The sequence below is a fragment of the Moschus berezovskii genome, chromosome 1 (assembly GCF_049115385.1).
Source record: "Moschus berezovskii isolate FMDL1 chromosome 1, NW_MosBer_1.0, whole genome shotgun sequence".
Taxonomy (NCBI): domain Eukaryota; kingdom Metazoa; phylum Chordata; class Mammalia; order Artiodactyla; family Moschidae; genus Moschus; species Moschus berezovskii.
In genome coordinates, this window is record NC_142460.1 from 4017569 (window position 1) to 4035944 (window position 18376).

At 53.4% G+C, this 18376-nt stretch overlaps 1 protein-coding gene across 1 annotated transcript; it reads right to left on the reverse strand.

The window, feature by feature from the left end:
• Positions 1-3420: 3420 nt before the first annotated feature.
• On the reverse strand, positions 3421-16808 carry C1H21orf58 (chromosome 1 C21orf58 homolog). The gene is made up of 9 exons (XM_055415663.2): positions 16566-16808; positions 15747-15807; positions 14170-14243; positions 12656-12820; positions 10412-10523; positions 5105-5226; positions 4564-4787; positions 4107-4169; positions 3421-3548 (listed from the first exon to the last, which is right to left on the reverse strand). The coding sequence occupies exons 1-8, from the start codon at positions 16623-16625 to the stop codon at positions 4124-4126; spliced, it is 864 nt and encodes a 287-aa protein (XP_055271638.2). The 5' UTR covers positions 16626-16808; the 3' UTR covers positions 3421-3548; positions 4107-4123.
• Between the last annotated feature and the right edge of the window lie 1568 nt (positions 16809-18376).

Here is an 18376-nt window from a genome sequence, read left to right on the forward strand (position 1 = left end):
CTGGATACAGGCAACTTCCTCCTGTGTTCAAGTCTGAGCAGACTTGCTGGGGCTGGAGGAGGATCCAGATTTACAAGGTAATGCAGTGAGAAGCTTTCCAGGGTTGGTGTGTCCCTCCCGCCCACCGACCCTGGAAGCCCATAGCAGTGGCCCCCGGGTCCTGCTACCTGGTACCAAGTTCCAAGGGACCTGGGTGTGCCTTGACCCTCCACGTGGACAGCGTCCATGCATATAGCATAGCCATCCTGTGTTTCTCTCACCAGTGACCCTCGCCATTGGCATCCCCTCCACCAGATGGGCAACTGCTCGTGTCTTATTGCCCATTTTCTACTGTTTTTTTCCTTTTTTCTTATTAACTAGGTGTTTTAATATGTGGTTGTAAACAGCCCTTGAATTTTAGTACAGAATGTGAGCGAGTGTCTGACCTGAAGCTGCGAGAAGGCCACCCCACAGTCCCTCAGCAGCCAGGCCATCTGCTGGCCACAGGGCGTCTTGGTTCTGTCTCATTCCACTGGTTGCCCCCACCCCCCGCCCTCCTGGCCCAGACACATGCCGCCTGATCCCGGTTCAGTTCAGTTCAGTTGCTCAGTTATGTCCAACTCTTTGCGACCCCATGGACTGGAGCATGCTAGACCTCCCTGTCCATCACCAACTCCCAAAGCTTGCTCACACTTATGTCCATTGAGTTGGTGATGCAATCCAAACATCTTATCCTCTTTCGTCCCCTTCTCCTCCTGCCTTCAATCTTTCCCAGCATCAAGGGCTTTTCCAGTCAGCTGATGGAACTGACTTGATGAGTCAGTTCTTCCCATCACATGGCCAAAGTACTGGAACTTCAGCATCAGTCCTTCCAATGAATATTCAGGACTGATTTCCTTCAGGATTAACTAGCTTGATCTCCTTGCTGTCCAAGGGACTCTCAAGTGTCTTCTCCAACACCAGAGTTCAAAAGCATCAGTTCTTTGCTGCTCAGCTTTCTTTGTGGTCCAACTCTCACATCCATATGTGACTACAGGAAAAACCATAGCTTTGACTAGATGGACCTTTGTCAGCAAAGTAACGTCTCTGCTTTTTAACATGCTGTCTAGGTTTGTCATAGCTTTTCTTCCAAGGAGCAAGTGTCTTTTAATGTCATGGCTGCAGTCACTGTCTGCAATGATTTTGAAGCCCCAAAAAATAAAGTCTGTCACTGTTTTCCATTGTTTCCCCATCTATTTGCCATGAAGTGATGGGACCAGATGCCATGATCTTAGTTTTTGAATGTTGAGTTTTAAGCCAGCTTTTTCCCTCCTCTTTCATCAAGAGGCTCTTTAGTTCCTCTTCACTTTCTGCCATAAGGCTGGTGTCATCTGCGTATCTGAGGTTATTGATATTTCTCCCATCTCCCATGGACTCCCATGGACATCTCTCAGGTCCATCGAGTTGATGATGCCATCCAACCGTCTTATCTTGGCCTCCCTACTGAGGCTATTAACCCTCTCAAGACTTCCCTGGTGGTCCAGCAGCTAAGACTCCGAGCTCCCAATGCCAGGAGCCCAGGTTTGATCAGGGAACTAGATCCACATGTTGCAACTAGAACTTGGTGCAGCCAAATAAATAAAAATAAGTAAGTATTATATTTTTAAAAAATGCCTCCCACTCTAGACCAGGATACTCATTGTCCAACTTCACCAGAAGTCAAAGGTTCCCATGATTCTCCCCATCCCCGGGGTTCAGTAATTTGCTAGAATGGCCACAGAACTCAGGGAACACTGCTTTATTGTAAAGGATACAGATGAACAGCTAGCTGGAGACGTGCACGAGGTGAGGTCCAGGAGGGTCCGGAACGCAAGAGCCTCTGTTCCCTTGGGGCGGGGTGTGCGCCACCTCCCAGTTGCTCACCAGCCCAATCTTCTAGTGGATTTATGGAGGTTCTGTTTCTACAGCGTTGATAGATTCAGTCATGGCCATTGGTGATTGACTCAACTTCCAGCCTCCACTCCCTCAGCTTGGGGGTGGGGCTTAAGTTCCAACCTCCAATCAGGGTGGGCTCCTCGGACAACCAGCCCCCATCCTCCTGAAGCCTTCCAGGGGCCCAGAGCCACCTCATTAGCATACTGTTCGGATTACAAAGGTTTTAGAAGCTGTGTGGCAGGAACCAGGACAAAACCAAATACACATTTCTTACTATGCCGCGGTATCACACCACGCACAGCCCCCACCTCTGGACCCTACCACCTCCCTGGCAGGTCCACCCCACTTCCAGGGCCTATTGAAACTTCTTCAGCTGCCCCGGATTGGCCAACTCATGGGGGTGCTCTCACCCCATGTCCTCAACATTGACCTCCCTTCCCATAGGCCCTCCCAGCGGTGGCCTTGCCACGTTCTTACAGCTCTGGACTCTCCCAGATGCAGGAACATATTTCCTTCATCCTGGTTGACCCACCAAGGCCAGATGTGCGGTGACAGAAAACATGCATGTTAGTCTTCACGCCACCCCCCCCAACCACCAGCTCCTGAAATGGGGATCCTGAAACCTTTCTAAATTCCCACATGATGATGAGGTGACTCTGGATGGCTCCTGGATGAGTCTGGTTGCTGGGAAGACCAAGCCAGGATTAGAGCCTCGGAAGTTCCCTGGAGTAAGGAGGGGGCTGGAAATGGAATGACCAGTGGTCAGGCCCACGTGAAGAAACCTCCACAGCATCCCAGCCTAAGTTGCAGGGGATCCAGGTCAGCAGACACATCCAGGCTGAGAGGTGACACACCCCACTCCTTGGGGACACAGGTGAGCCCTGGATTTGTGACTGGCATCTGAAGTGGGGACAGTCCTTGGAGACTGAGCCCTTGACCTGAGGGATCTGTTCAGGTGGTATCAGAATTGAGCTGAACTGTAGGACACCCGACCAGGATCACAGCGACCTGCTTGTTGTGGGCAAACCCCACACACATTTGGTGGCAGAAGTGAAACGTCCTGTGTGACAGCAGGGGAGACTCCCAGGAGAGGAAGACGCCTGAGGGAAGGGCTGGGTTTCCCTGACTCCAAAGGCAAACAAAACAGATTGTCCAGTTTCCCAGGCCAACCAAAGATGGCAAGATGCTGTCAAACCTCTTCCCTCTATTGAGTTAACGATTATGTTGCGAAGTAAAACCAAAGTGAAAAGCCGTGTTAGAAAATGTCAACATGAATGGGAACCCCCTCATGGTCGAGTTATGAGGACTCAGCACTTTGACTGCTGAGGGCTTGGGTCAGATTCCTGGTTGGGGAGCTGAGATCCCAAAAACCGTGGTGAAATTTTTATTAAAAGAAAATGTCAACCTGAAAATACGGAAATTGGGTCAGACCTTTAATTGCCCATTGAACAAGATGCGCAGACGTCGGGACATGCTGCACCCAGGCTGTTGGCACTCTGAACACTGGGGAGCTGCCTGGGATGCAGTCAGCCCAGCAGGGGAGGCTGTGTGCAGCTGGAGGGCAATTCCAAGGTCATTTCTTCCTCTGAGGAGCCTTCTGGTGACTGCGCAGTTCCAAGGACGCAGACCCGAGCAGAGCTCCTGCTCATGTGGAACTTGAGAAAAGAGGTAACATCCCCAAAGGGGCCAATGCAAACATGCATAATGCTTACAAAGGGCATTTACATGGAAATGATATTAAAGCAGCCAGGAAGCGCAATTCCAGCAGAAAATTATAAAAGAGCAAAAAATGGAGTAGAGGTATCGTGTCCCATTGGGAGAATCCAGACTGGCTCAGATGGAGGAGAGTCCCCTTCAACCAGCTTTAGTGCTTAACTTCAGGAGGAGAAACTGCTCAAGCCAGCCTGCGGCCCTGCCCTCACTCAGACGCGCTGCCCTCACCCAGATGCCCTCCCCAGACACCCTGCCCTCACCTAGACACGCTGCCCTCACCCAGGCATGCCAGGCATACGTCCTGCCTCAGCGCCTTCTCCGGGCACCACATGTGTGACTGCATTCGTGACATTTATGTGGCTGAACCCGTCGACCTTTTCACTCCTGGCTCCTGAGCCCCGTTTCCTGGTCACATCCCTGTGTCCCTCGTGATCCTCACAGCCCCGTGTCCAGGGGCCTCAGCTGCCCCACCCCTGGGGAAAATGAGGCCTGGTGCTTACCTGAGCCCACTGTGAGGTCACAGGCCTGGCCCCTGTGCCGGCAGGACCCTGCTGGATGCCATCCTGAGGGGAAGGAGGGTGTCTGCTGTTGCCCTGGTCTGGCTCAAAGACACCACGTTCAGGTGTGTCTCACCACCAGGCCTCGGTGGGGCCCTCAGAGCTGGGCTTATCCTGGGGCTCTCCCAAGGCCACCCCTGCTGGGCCGGACAAATGACTCCCACCTCAGGCTGCTCCCCTGGGAGGATGGCATGGGGTCCACACTCAGCCATGGCAGCCAGGACTGAGACTGCCGTGGTTACCTCCCCAGCCCGCCCCGTCCCTCAGGAGCTGGTAAGGCCTCCACAGACTCCCACTGCAGCCACCGGCCTGACAGAGGCAGGGAGGGGTGACCCAGGCCCTGGGGTTCCTCCTGCCTTGCAGGCCCAGGAGACCGGGCCGGAGCCTGGCCCAGACTTACGTGCTAAGGGAGGCTGCAGATGGGCCAGTCATGTGCTGCGTGGTGCTGGGCAGGAAGCTGGCGGCAGGTGGCAGAGCAGTGGCAGAGACCACCAGGGGCCACACGGAGTAACCCAGGGGGGAGCCAGGCGCAGGCATGGCTGGCAGCAGGGCTGGAGGTGCGTAGCGGTGGTGGTGGCAGACGGAGGGCAGCCTCTGGGTGGCCGGGCGGGTGCGCCGCGCATCCTCAGCAGGACACACAGCAGAGTGTTTCAGCGAGAATGCCAGCTGCTCCCCGGCCCCCTCCCTCCACACGGGCCCCGACTCAGGACGCGGTCAGGGTCAGACGTGGTGGGCAGGGGTTGGACCAGGCTCCCACAGAGCTCATGCAGCTCAGGGGGCAGCTGTCTGGGCCTGGACAGCACAACCTGTCCTCCCCTGGGGTTGCCCTGGGAAGCACCGGGGGCTTCAGGCAGGAAACGCAGACCCAGAGCCAGAAACACATGAGCTTCTGGAGGCAAAGCCACCAGGTCCTCTGGCCTTGGCCTGGGCGTGGAGCCTACCTGTGGGGTGAGGGGCAGGGAGGTGGGTGCAAGCGCTGGCGGGGGCAGGGCTCTGAGCATCAAGGCCTGCATGAGGACCTGGTGCATCTGCGCATTCTGCATCAGCAGCATCTCCACCACCTCTGTGGGGGGGCATGGAGGGCAGGTCACTCACAGCGGGGGCCACGACCCTGTCGCTCCTGGAATGGAGCGCCGCCTGTGGGTCTGCAGGTCCCATGCAGCGCCTCCTGCTCCTGGACTCCTCACCTGCACTTGGCATAGGGAAACTTAGTTCCTCGACCAGGGATCAAACCCACACCCTGTGCAGCGGAAGGGTGGAGTTATAGCCACTGAACTGACAGGGAATTCCCCACAGTTTTAAAAATTAATCATTTATTACATTAATTTTTTTTAAGAAAAGCGTCTGGAGATGGGGCAATTATCTTGGATTATCGAGGTGGTCCTGATGTTGTGAGAAAATAACTATCACCCTACACTTGAATATCCAGCAGCAACACCCATGCTTTAGAACAGGGGGCCATCAGAAGAAAGTGAATGCTGAGGGAGCTTAGGAGCCTGTCCTGCAAGGCCTTGTAAAAGACTGTCCCCAGATGACAGATGGGGACCCCAGGGGACAGTCTGAGACACAATGAAGGGTGGTTAAATGTGCTTCTGTGTGAGGATACACGAGTGTCTGTTTCTGAGACTTTCTGAAAGGTAGAGCTGGCCTGGAGAACAGTCATGAAGAGTCAGGGGCAGAGTGGATGCTACAGAAACTGAGAGTTCAGCTTCATATGAAACAGCCCAAAGTGGCTATTAGAGTACTTTCGAGATTTCTTATTTTTACATTCAGTATTTGATCTAGTTGGGATTTGTTCTGGTACAGAGAGTAGGGTAGGGAACGTGACTTTTCTGAATAGCTAGCTCCTCACTGACTGATTTTTACTGATGATTTTAAATGCACTTTTTTAAGGCACACAGATGCTTGCATGCGTGCAGTACGCACATACAGTGTGCTAGGTTCCCCTCTAGGGCCCGATAGTCACTAAAGTTCATCTGGAAAAGCCGAGGAGGGTGGTGAGGAGAGGCCGGCAGGCGGTTCTCCCTGCACCTGCAGGGCACCTTCCTGTGGGTCTCGGTGTGAGCGGTCCCCCTGAGGAGCTGCAGGCTGGCATGGGCCCTGGAGCATGTACATGGTGGAGCTGTGGTCACCAGGACTGGGCTGAGAATACGCATCAGGTGATTCTATACACAGGTCTGCCTCCAGACTCTCAGCGCTGCCCGTCATTAGGGAAACGCAAACTACAACCACAATGGCCAAACACCCCCGCCACTAACCACCACCCCCACTAACTGACCACCACCCCTGCTAACTGACCATCACCCCTGCTAACCACCCCCACCAACTGACCACCACAGTGACCGACCACCACCCTTACTGACTGACCACCACCCCCGCTAACCACCCCCACCAGCTGACCACCACAGTGACCGACCACCACCCCCGCTAACTGATCACCACCCCCGCTAACTGGCCACACCACGTGCAGGAGAAGGTGTGAGAAACCGGGCCTCTCTCATGCAGCAGTTTTAAGCACACACTTGCCACATTTCAGCTGCTCCAGTCCTAGGTCTGTACCCAGGAGAAATAAACACTCAGACTCAAATGTGAATGTCCAGGGAGTTGTGTGGTGATAACCAAAAACACAACAACCCCAGCTCCATCATCAGGTGGAAGGATCACAAATGTGTCCATCCACGGGAAGGACTGTCACTTGGCAATTTCCAGGAGCCATGGTTTGCTCCACCCAACAAGAGTGATGAGACTGAGAACAGTGCTGCTAAGTGAAAGAAGTCGCCCAAAAAAGAGAGTGCACACTAGGTGATTCTACTCAGACCAGAACATCGGAGACACAGACCAATGCCTAGTGGCAAAGCAGCCAGGATGGTGGGAGATAGGGCCTGAGGTGGTGCCCATGTTCACCACCTTGATTTAGTGATGGGTTCACAGGTGTGTACAGGTGTCAAAACTGTCAGATTGTACACTTTAACCACGTGCAATTTAGTCTCTGTCGCCTCAGTAGAGTTGTTCTGAAATAAAAGTATTTCAAAAGCTATTTAAAGAGAAAAAGCAGTTTAACCAATGATTTGAGAAGCTAATCACTGAACGAGTTGGTAGTGAGCCTAGTTCTTTCCATTCTGAGTCCAGGCCCTTCCCTTAGGGATATCCATCAGTAAGGATTTTTCAAAGTAAAATTATTTTCATGTTGGTAAATGCATAGCTTCCATTGAGTAGCCAAAAAAACGGCCCTAAATCAGAGGTCTCCAACCGGTTTCATGAAAGACAATTTTTCCACAGGCTGGGGTCAAGGGGGATGGTTTCAGGATGATTCCAGTACTACATTTATTTTATGCTTTATTTCTGTTATTGTTACATTGTGCTATATAACGAAAGAATTATTCAGCTCACCATAATGCAGAATCAGATCATCAGGCATTAGATTCTCACAAGGAGCACACAACCTAGATCCCTTGAGTACGCGGTTCACAGTAGGGTTACCACTAATCTGAGAATCTAATGCCATTGCTGATCTGACAGGAGGCAGAGCGCAGGCAGTAATGCGAATGATGGGCAGGAGCCATGAATACAGGTGACGCTTCGCTCACTAGCCTGCCGCTCACCTCCTGCTCTGCAGCCTGGTTCCTAACAGACTGTGGACCCGTACTGGTCCACGGCCCAGCGGTTAAGGACCTCTGCCCTACATGACTGTCGGGAGCCGGCATGAGAGACCCCGCCCATGACCAGGTCTTGGCTTGAGGAGCTGGCACGCAAGGCCGTCCAGACCTCCGGGGATTTCTCGGGGCCGCCCCATCATCTACTCCCGGGCCTCCATCTTTTCTTCTTCTGATACTTGGTAGTCCTCTGTGCTTTCTAAGAATTCTTCTGACTCCTGCTCAAATATCCCCCTTGAAGCCTTTGCATGGCAGCAATACAGTCCCTGGGGGTGTATGGGCCCTATAAACAGGCCAGGAATAAAGAAAATATTTTTACACAGAACATCCTACCCCTTCTGGCCCTGTTGGGGTTATAAATGTCAATTTAGAATTTGGAATGCTCACGACTGCACAAAGCCCCTGGCATAAAACTGTCTGCTAACAATAGGCCTAAACACTCCACAAGCAAAAGTAAATACACGAGTTTAGAAAGGCCCCTTAGGGTGAGGTCTGGAGGGAGCTCATGAGATCCTTGGCCCTCAGGGTCACACACCAGTATTTGCTGCTATGTCTCCCCGCCCCCTGTCTGTGTGTGCCTGAGAGTACACTAGAAGTAAGCATAGAGATAAAGGTAAATAACAGAATATGTAAGCATATGGCATTAGTGTGGAAAATCATCTCTGCAGGTGTTTGGGGGTGGAGCCCAAACCCAGATACCATGCTACCCAGAGAGCCACAAAGTCTGCCCAGGACTGAGGCTCCCAAGATAAGGCTTGTTTATAGCTTTCACAGCTGACTAATTGCTACACAATAAAGTCATTTTTCATGCCTTGTGGCCTTGATGTTTTAAGAGCCCATCCAAATTGGCACGATCTTATCAAGACATTCCCCCCTCTTTGAAATTGTTGGTTTTAGGGTTTTTAAGCACTGATGTAAAGAAATAAAGTAGTCTTGATTCTGCACCCAACCAAGACTCGACTCGCCTTCTTTTCTTCGCCGACACCGCTCATCCTGAGGGTATCCCTGGACTCTGCCGAGGCTGGACCCTGGCAAGTAGCATTGGAAAGTTAAGTTTGAAGAAGGGGGAAGAGAAAGAAACATGGACATGAAGAGGAGGATCCACCTGGAGCTGAGGAACTGGACCCCGGCACATGACTACCCTGCTTACAAAAGTATTTCTTCTTTCAATACAGAATTTCATAAACCCATGACAACATCCCAAAGAAGGGCAATGGAGTGGCCACAGGACTGGCAAAGGTCAGTTTTCATTCCAATTCCAAAGAAAGACCATGCCAAAGAATGTTCAAACTACTGCACAATTGCACTCATCTCACACGCTAGCAAAGTCATGCTCAAAATTCTCTAAGCAAGGCTTCAACAGTACGTGAACTATGAACTTCAGCCTGATGTTCAGGCTGCATTTAGAAAAGGCAGAGGAACCAGAGATCAAATTGCTAACATTGCTGGATCATCAAAAAAGCAAGAGAGTTCCAGAAAAACATCTACTTCTGCTTTATTGACTATGCCAAAGTCTTTGACTCTGTGAATCACAACAAAATGTGGAAAATTCTTAAAGAGATAGGAATAGCAGACCTGCCTTCTGAGAAAGCCGTATGCAAGTCAAGAAGCAACTTTAGAACCAGACATGGAACAACAGACTGGTTCCAAATTGGGAAAGAAGTATGTCAAGCTGTATTGTCACCCTTCTTATTTAACTTCTATGCAGAATACCTCATGTGAAATGCCAGGCTGGATGAAGCAAAAGCTGAAATAAAGATTGCCATGAGAAATATCAATAACCTCAGGTATGCAGATGACACCACCCTTGCGGCAGAAAGCAAAGAGGAACTAAACAGCCTCTTGATGAAGGTGAAAGAGGAGAGTGAAAAACCTGGCTTACAACTCAACACTCAAAAAACAAAGATTATGGCATCCAGTCCCATCACTTCATGCAAATAGAGGGGGAAGCAATGGAAACAGTGATAGCCTTTATTTCCTTGGGCTCCAAAATCACTCGGAATGTGACTGTAGCCATGAAATTAAAAGACGCATGCTCCTTGAAAGAAAAGCTATGACCAACCAGACAGCATATTAAAAAGCAGAGACATTACTTTGCCAACAAATGTCTGAATGATCAAATCTATTGTTTTTCCAATAGTCATGTACGGATGTGAGAGTTGTACCATAAAGAAAGCTGAGCACCAGAGAATTGGTGCTTTTGAACTGTGGTGTTGGAGAAGACTTTTGAGAGTCCATTGGACTTCAAGGAGATCAAACCGGTCAATGCCGAAGGAAATCAATCCTGAATATTCATTAGAAGGACTGATGCTGAAGTTGAAGCTCCAATACTTTGGCCACCTGATGCAAAGGAACTGATTCATTGGAAAAGACCCTGATTCTGGGAAAGATTGAAGGCAGGAGAAGAAAGGGACGACAGTGGATGAGATGGTTGGATGGCATCACCGACTCAATGGACGTGAGTTTATGCAAACTCTGGGAGATGGTGAAGGACAGGGAAACCTGGCGTGCTGCAGTCCATGGGGTCACAAAGAGGTGGACATGACTAAGTGACTGAACAACAGCAACATGACAACATTCATTGTGGACACTTACCTTCCTTGATGCTTCCTGACCGCTGGGTGGGGAAGCCCGGGGGAGGGGGGATTTGTGCAATGAGTGGCTGCTGAGGCAGCTGCTGGATGATAGTGGCAGGAGGTGGGGGGGCCTGGAAGAGCCAGACAATCCATCATCTGAATGTGCCCTGGGAATAGCAACCTACAGCACCACCCACCACCCGCCATCCAGACATCCACCATCCATCCATGGGAGATTTTAGGCAAGAAACCCTAGAGATTAAACAAGTGTCCAAATAGATAAATACTTGCATCTGGGTATCACTTAGGACATAGTGTGTTATGCACCGAACATTTATTCCCCCTCAAATTCATATGTCGAAACCCTAAGCTCCAAAGTGACTGCATTTGGAGATGGGGCCTGTAAGGAGGTGATAAAGGTAAAGAGAGCCTAAGGGTGGGGCTCTAGGTTGATAGGCCCGGTGCCCTTGGTAAGAGGAAGAGACACCAGACTCTCTCTGCCCCATGAGACACCACGAGAAGGCTGCCCATCCCTAGCCAGGGAGCCATGCTCAGGGAACCAGGTTGGTTGGCACCTCCATCCAAGACATCGAGCTTCCAAGCAGTGATAAGGTAAACGTCTGACATTTAAGCGCAAAGACTATGGTATTAATATTTTATAATGGAGCCCAAGCTGAGCGAAACATGGCGTTTTCGAATGTTTCCCACATTTCCTGGTGTCAGTGGGCTAAGCTCATCCCTGCGTCCATTACTTCTGCTTTAATAGAGGCATCCAAGGAGCTTGGCATGGAAACACCCTCGGGCTTCTCTCCTGAGTTAACACAAATGCACCACAGTTCAAAGCATGCACTAGGTGTTGATCCACTTTAATCCTCTTCTGAATGCACCGGGCCCTGCCCTATCCCCTCTCCCTCGGCTCACAGAAAGGATGGCATAGACAGGGTTGGCAAACATCCTGCAAAGGGCCGGATGGGGTATTGTTCCCGCTTTGTGGCCACACAGCTTCAGTTGTAACTGTTCAGCTCTGCTGCTGCCGTTGGAAGGCAGCCCCGGACTGGTAAGCCAACAGAGCTGATCCGGTGAAACTTCACTTATGAACCCAGAGGTGCACGTTTCATATCCTCTGTGTGTGTTACCAGACCCCTCGGCTAGCAGGTTGCATCCACACAGGTGGCAGGCAGCTTTGGCGTTGTCACAGCCCACCATCTGGTGCAGACTGGAGAGGCAGCCTGAGTGCCGGATGGCACCTCCACCCCAGGGTCTCTGGAAAACCCATCCCAAGCACTCTGGGTCCTGCTTGCCCTGTGGTGTCACTGGAGTCCAGGCTGAGACACCCAAGCACGACTGGGGTAAGGAGTTGCAGTAAGTGTGAGCATGCTGGGGACCAGGTGAGCCTCCTGCACCTACAGCCCTCTCCCACCGTTCCTGGCAGAGGTTCCAGGGGCAGAAAGTGGGGGAAGACACAGACAGTGTTGGGGCAAGGGCTCTGGGGGCTCCACTGGATGGACCCCTCTCCCTTCCCTCCACCCGGGCAGCCAGGTCCCCCCAGGGGATAAAGGTCCTCCAGGTCACGACCCGGCCCACCGGCACCATCAGTCTCCCTGGCCAGCCCAACCAGAACCTTCTCAGCTTGGCCTTGGCCGCCTCCTGCCTTGTCATCTCCCCCTTGCATGGCCGCAGCCCGCTGGGACCAGCTGCTGCCCCTCCTTCCTTTGGGCACCACCCGCCCTGATACAATCCCTCTGCTTAAGGCAGAGTGGCTTTCTGCTGCCATATGCAGGGGTGGGTGCGCATTCACCTTTCAATGCACCTTAAAATTCTTCCTGGAGACTAGGGGCCCAAGTTTCCTCTGGTAATCAGGAAATCTTGGAAAAGAGCTGACACACTTCTTCCCCAAATTCAGGCCCAGCCAATGCGGAATCCCCCCATACTTCCGCTCCTGCTGCAGAGGTTAGCACCTGGGGCTGAGCTGGGACCCCAGCCTCCATCTGTAATGAGATAACCGCCCGCCCACACACACATACAGCCAGTGCATAGGACATCTGTGAGGCCTGATGATACGGGACACGTTTGTCCCAACAGGGCTGGACACAGACTGCAGCCACTGTGGCCGCTGAGCCGATGGCCGCGTCAGCGCACTTCCCTAAGCTGCTGAGGGCACAGGTGTGGAGTGACCGATATCTTTGCTCAGGAGAGAGGTCTCTGGGGGCAAGGCACCCTCCCCATTGGTTCTGTCCCCCAGGTTCACCCAAGGCAGACGTACCGGGTGTTGGATGATCCATGGTGGGTCTGGGGCAGGTGGGGCTGGGGACACAGTGGGGTGGACGCCCACGGGAGGCGCCTCTGGGGGCAGCGCTGACCCATGGGCTCCTCCGTGCAGTCCCCTCTGGTGAGGAACCCGGGAAGCCTCTTCCAGGAGGCGCTGTTCCTGCAATGCCAAAGCAAAGATGAGTCTCCTCAGTGGGGGCGTGTCCTGGCCCTCGCTCTGCCTGGCAGGGCAGTGCCAGCGCACAGATGTTTGACCCCGGTCAGAAGCAGCCAGCCGCCATACCGCCAACCCCTGCCCTGTGCCCGGCCCCCTCTTGCCCCGACCAGGGCCCAGCATGCATCTGAGCTGGGACTGCAGCCAGACTCTGGAGGCAAAGCCCTTCGCGTGGCGCACACAGGAGAAATTAACCAAAGACAACTTTTCTCCAGCCAGTAGTGAAAGTGATGGAGAAGGCAATGGCAAGCCACTCCAGTACTCTTGCCTAGAAAATCCCATGGATGGAGGAGCCTGGAGGGCTGCAGTCTGTGGGGTCACTAAGGGTCGGACACGACTGAGCGACTTCACTTTTACTTTTCACTTTCATACACTGGAGAAGGAAATGGCAACCCATTCCAGTGTTCTTGCCTGGAGAATCCCAGGGACGGGGGACCCTGGTGGGCTTCCATCTATGGGGTCACACAGAGTCGGACACGACTGAAGGGACTTAGCAGCAGCAGGAAAGTGAAAGTTGCTCAGTTTTGTCCAACTCTTTGCGACCCCACGGACTATACTGTCCAGGGAATTCTCCAGGCCAGAATACTGGAGTGGGTAGCCTTTCCCTTCTCCAGGGGATCTTCCCAACCCAGGGATCAAATCCATGTCTCCCTCATTGCAGGCGTATTCTTTACCAAGTGAGGCATAAGGGAAGCCCAAGAATACTGGAGTGGGGAGCCTATCTCTTTTCCAGCGGATCTTGCTGACCCGGGAACTGAACCGGGGTCTCCTGCATTGCAGGCGGATTCTTTACCGACTTAGCTATGGGGGAAGCCAGTAGAGGGTACTCTGTCTCTCCAGCATGCCTCCGGTGCGGAGCAGTAAGTTGATCACAGCTGCCGTGTGGACCCAAACACCCTCCTCCCCCAACGTGTCATTCCCTGCTACAAGTGTGTCTGTTTGGACAAAGCTCTGGGCATCTTGGAATCCCACTTCCTGGAACTGGGCCCTTCACGGGGCATTTCTGCTTCTGATCATATGCAGCCAGAGCAGGTTTTCTCAACAAGCAGCCCCTGTGAGAGCCCAGCCTACAGGAAGCGGGCGAGTTCTCGCTCCTGTGGAGCCCACGGTCCACCAGTTGCCCACCGCCACGTCACAGACATCAGAAGCAGTATGGGTGCAGGACCCCCACCACAACCCCATCCTCACCCCCATACCCTACCTCCCCACCCCGCCCCAGTGCTTGTTCTGAGTACCAGCCGCAGCTTCAGCTGCACAGAGCTCTGGTGAAGACAGCCCGTATCCACAAGGCCTACCCAGAGTCTCTGCAGAAGATCCTTCCTCATCCTCAGAGCGCTCTGCAGGGCTGCCTCGGGCCCGTCCTCATTTCCTGGAGGGAAGCACAGGCTTCAGGGCTCAACACCACATCCCAGCCTTTCCGGCCTCCAGGACCTGCCTGTCCCAGAGGAGGAGGGAGGTACCTGTGGGTGGAGCTCAGGGGCCACCCCACAGGGGTTATGTGGGCAACAGTAGGGGGTGTTCAGGAAGCTGAGTCTTTGAGTTGGGGTCAGGAGTCCCCACTCCCCTCCAGGAGTCCCGACTCCCCTCCAGGAGTCTCCACTCCCCCCAGGGGTCCCACTCCACTCCCAGGTGTCTGTACTCCCTCTAGGGGTCCCCAGTGCCCCCACTGAGAGTCCCCACTCTCCCCTCCTAGGAGTTCCCACTCCACCCCCAGGAGTCCTGACTCACCCCCAGGAGTCCCCACTCTCCTCCCCAGGAGTCCCCCCTCCACCAGGAGTCCCAACTCCCCCCTAGGGTCCCCACTCCTCCCCAAGGAGTTCCCACTTCTCCCCAGGAGTCCCCATTTCCCCCACTCTGAGGCGTCCCCACTCCCCAGGCCCATTTGTAGTGTTCCATGTCTGTGTTTCCCTCATAGTTCCCTCATAGTTCTTTTGGTAAAGAATCTGTCTGCTATGCAGGAGACCCTGGTTTGATTCCTGTATCGGGAAGATCCCCTGGAGAAGGGAAAAGCTACCCACTCCAGTATTCTGGCCTGGAGAATTCCATGGACTGTATAGTCCATGGGATCGCAAAGAGTCAGACATGACTGAGTGACTTTCATTATGTCTGTGTTTTGGAAGAGAAAATGGCAACCCACTCCAGTATTCTTGCCTGGAAAATCCCATGGACAGAGGAGCCTGGTGGACTACAGTTCATGGGGTCACAAAGAGTTGGACGCAACTGAGCTCAGCACATGCCTGTGCTTGCCCTTGGTCATGTGAACTGATTTGGGATTTTCTATCTGGATTTCGGCCCTGGGCTCCATCTGCTGTTGCCCTAGGGAACTGCCTGGAACTCCGCAGCACAAGGAGCTTCACCACGTGATGAAGAATGAGCAGTGTCTGCCCAGCACCTTGCCCAGATGTCCCTGAGCCCAGAACCCCATGCCAGGGAAAGTGGCCCTTCCCTTGGTTCCTGTGGCCTGAGCATCTGACCGCCAGCCAGGTTAGGGATGTGGAGACGTCTGGTCGGGGCACCGGAGGATGGGCAGGTGGCTGTGGATGGCTGGGCCCCCTACAGCCCCGACCCCAGAGCAAGCTCGGGGTAACATGGTCTGATGCGGGCGATGGCGCTTCTGATCTGAGCAAGGCAGTGGGGCTGGTTCTCTACCCTCTCTGCCTCCCTCTTCTCATCTGCAGATGGAGTGAAGAACGTGCCCTCCCGGGTGTGCAGATAGAGGTAATACGATATGAGAGTGTGTGTGTTTGTGTGTGTGTGTGTTAAAGGCATAATCACGGCCTTTCTGCTCTGAAAGTGAAGTTTAGAGGACAGTCTGGCCATACCTGGAGGTGGGTCTGGGGCCCACACAGCGTCAAGCAGCCCAGACTCTTACCTGGCACGACATAGGTGTCCTCAGAATCCCCCTCCACATCCTCATGCTCTTGCTCCAGTTTCTGTGAGGAGAGAGAGGGACGAGCATGCGGGCTCCAGGCACAGGCTCCTCCGTATGAGGGGCCGGGCCAGGAACAAGTGCCCAGATGACTGACTGGTGCCAGGTGGGGCCCTGTGGTCACACCTTCCATGTGACACACACGTGCTCCACCTTGAAACCTTCAGGCAGTTTTCTGAAGAGTTTGGCTAGGCCAGCTCTGTGTCCTGACTGCCCTGATGCCCCAAATGAGCCCAGGGCTGAGCAGTTACAATCCAGACCATTCCTGGGGTGACCTCTGCTGCCCTCTCTGGGCAGCCCAGAGGTGGAGAAGGCAAGCGTGGCGGGCAGAAGAACAGAGCAGGCAGGTGAGGGGTTGGAGGGGGGCACCGAAAGGACCATACAGACCCTCAGAGGAGGAGAAGACTGGCCTGAGGAGTGTGCACAGCCTACCTGCCCCATGCCCAGCTGAGAGGCCACACCAGGCTGGGTCTGTCTTTCCTAAAATTTGAAATCTGGGAGGCTGCGAGAGAACTTTGGGGACCCTGGAATTGTTCCATCCTGTGGGTGCAGGCCTGCCTCCCAGCTGCAGAAACTTCCAGAAGACCCTACTTGTTTCCATTCAAACACAAAGAAGAACCAAGAAACCACAGCTCTTCACTACAAGGCTAGGACCACCCAGAAGTGCTTTGCTTTGGAAGTGAGCGTGGCAGGTATAATCTTACCTGTTAAAGCTGTGCTCTGTATCAAGCTGTTAAAAGCACAAGTGCCCAGCTGTCTTACCTCCTGGAGGAGTTTCAGGGTCAGTCGGGTCAGTTGATCTGCCACTGAGGAGTCCAGCATCCCAGGGCCACAGGAGGGGACACTGCGGGCCCACCGCCTCCCTGCTCGGTTCCCTCTGGAAGAATTGCTCAGCTAGAGAGAAGCAGCCCCATCCTGGGGTCACTGAAGAACTTCCTTGCTGGGTGTGATGTATATCCCAGAGACTGGTCTCCACGGTCAGCTGGCTGGCCTCAGGAGGGCATGTAGGAGGTGGCCCTGCACCCTGGATGCGGAGTGTCCAGAGTCAACAGGCCAGCATCACCACAACAGTTGCCAGGCACTGCAGACGCAAGGAGGCCCCCGGTTGCCAGGTTTCTGCTAAGAGTCCTTCCCAGGCCTGCCCCGGTCCCCATGAGGGGTTACCTATAAACACTGCTGATCCCCAGGTGTGGCCAGGCTGGGCTCCTCAGGAAGGAGAGATCGGGCAGACGCTGGGGCCAGAGGGGCAGAGCACGGGGGAGCAGCATGGGTCCCTGGGGGGAGGACAGTCCCAACGCCCCAGGAGAGAGCCCAGAGGGGTGAGGTGGGGCAATGCACCATGGGGGTCTGCCACCCCAACTCCCAGTCGATTACGGCCTTCAGAAGGCCAGCAAGCCCCTAGCCCCTCTTAGGGATCCTCCCCACCAGATGGACCCCTGTGACCACCCAACCCCTCGACCGCAGGCTTTAGGAAACTCTAGGTGCCAAAGAGGTGGCACCAGGGAGCCTGCCAATGAGGCGCCTAGGGGCTTCTTGGTGGGGGCTTGAGGTGGGCCCACCCCATAGGCACCCAGCTGGCATCTCACAGGACATGGGGACTCGCAAGGCATCACCTGTCAGTGTTGATGTGACTCTAGCAGGGGGACTGCCCATGTGGATGGACCAACAAAGGTCCATCTAGTCAAGGCTATGGTTTTTCCCGTGGTCATGTATGGATGTGAGAGTTGGACTGTGAAGAAAGCTGATCGCCGAAGAATTGATGCTTTTGAACTGTGGTGCTGGAGAAGACTCTTGAGAGTCCCTTGGACTGCAAGGAGATACAACCAGTCCATTCTAAAAGAGATCAATCCTAGGTGTTCATTGGAAGGACTTATGCTAAAGCTGAAACTCCAATACTTTGGCCACCTCATGTGACGAGTTGACTCACTGGAAAAGAGTCTGATGCTGGGAGGGATTGGGGGTAGGAGGAGACGGGGATGGCAGAGAATGAGATGGCTGGATGGCATCACCGACTCGATGGACATGAGTTTGAGTGAACTACGGGAGTTGGTGATGGACAGGGAGGCCTGGCATCCTGTGGTTCATGGGGTCGCAGAGAGTCGGACACGACTGAGCGATTGAACTGAACTGAAACTGAAGTTAGTATGACACATTTGTTACAATAAATGAATCTATACTGATACAGTAGCATCATCTAAAGTCCATAATTCACTTGACTTCCTTATTATGCTGCCTACTATCCCTTTTCTGTTCCAGGATCCTATCCAGGACACCATATGACATTTAGTCACCATGTCCTCTTGGGTTCCCCTTGCTTTTGATGATGTTGAGTTCTGAGGAATATTATTTTGATCCAATGCCACCTGCCAATGCAGGAGACTCAAGAGACGTGGCTTCGATCCTAGGGTCAGGAAGATCCCCTGGAGTAGGAAATGGCAACCCACTCCACTATTCTTGCCTGGGAAATCCCATGGACAGAGGATCCTGGCGGATTACAGTCCATGGAGCCACAAAGAGTTGGAAGCGACTGAGCACATGAGTACAATATCTACTATATCTGGAATCTTTGTAAG

Bases quoted from the DNA above. Each gene is read 5' to 3' on its own strand.
- C1H21orf58 (XM_055415663.2), bottom strand. From the start codon at position 16,625: ATGCTGGACTCCTCAGTGGCAGATCAACTGACCCGACTGACCCTGAAA. The intron at 14,244-15,746 runs GTAAGAGTCTGG...GCTTCCCTCCAG, and splicing joins GGACACCTATGTCGTGCCAG to GAAATGAGGACGGGCCCGAG. The intron at 4,170-4,563 runs GTAAGTCTGGGC...CCTTCCCCTCAG, and splicing joins TCTGCAGCCTCCCTTAGCAC to GATGGCATCCAGCAGGGTCC.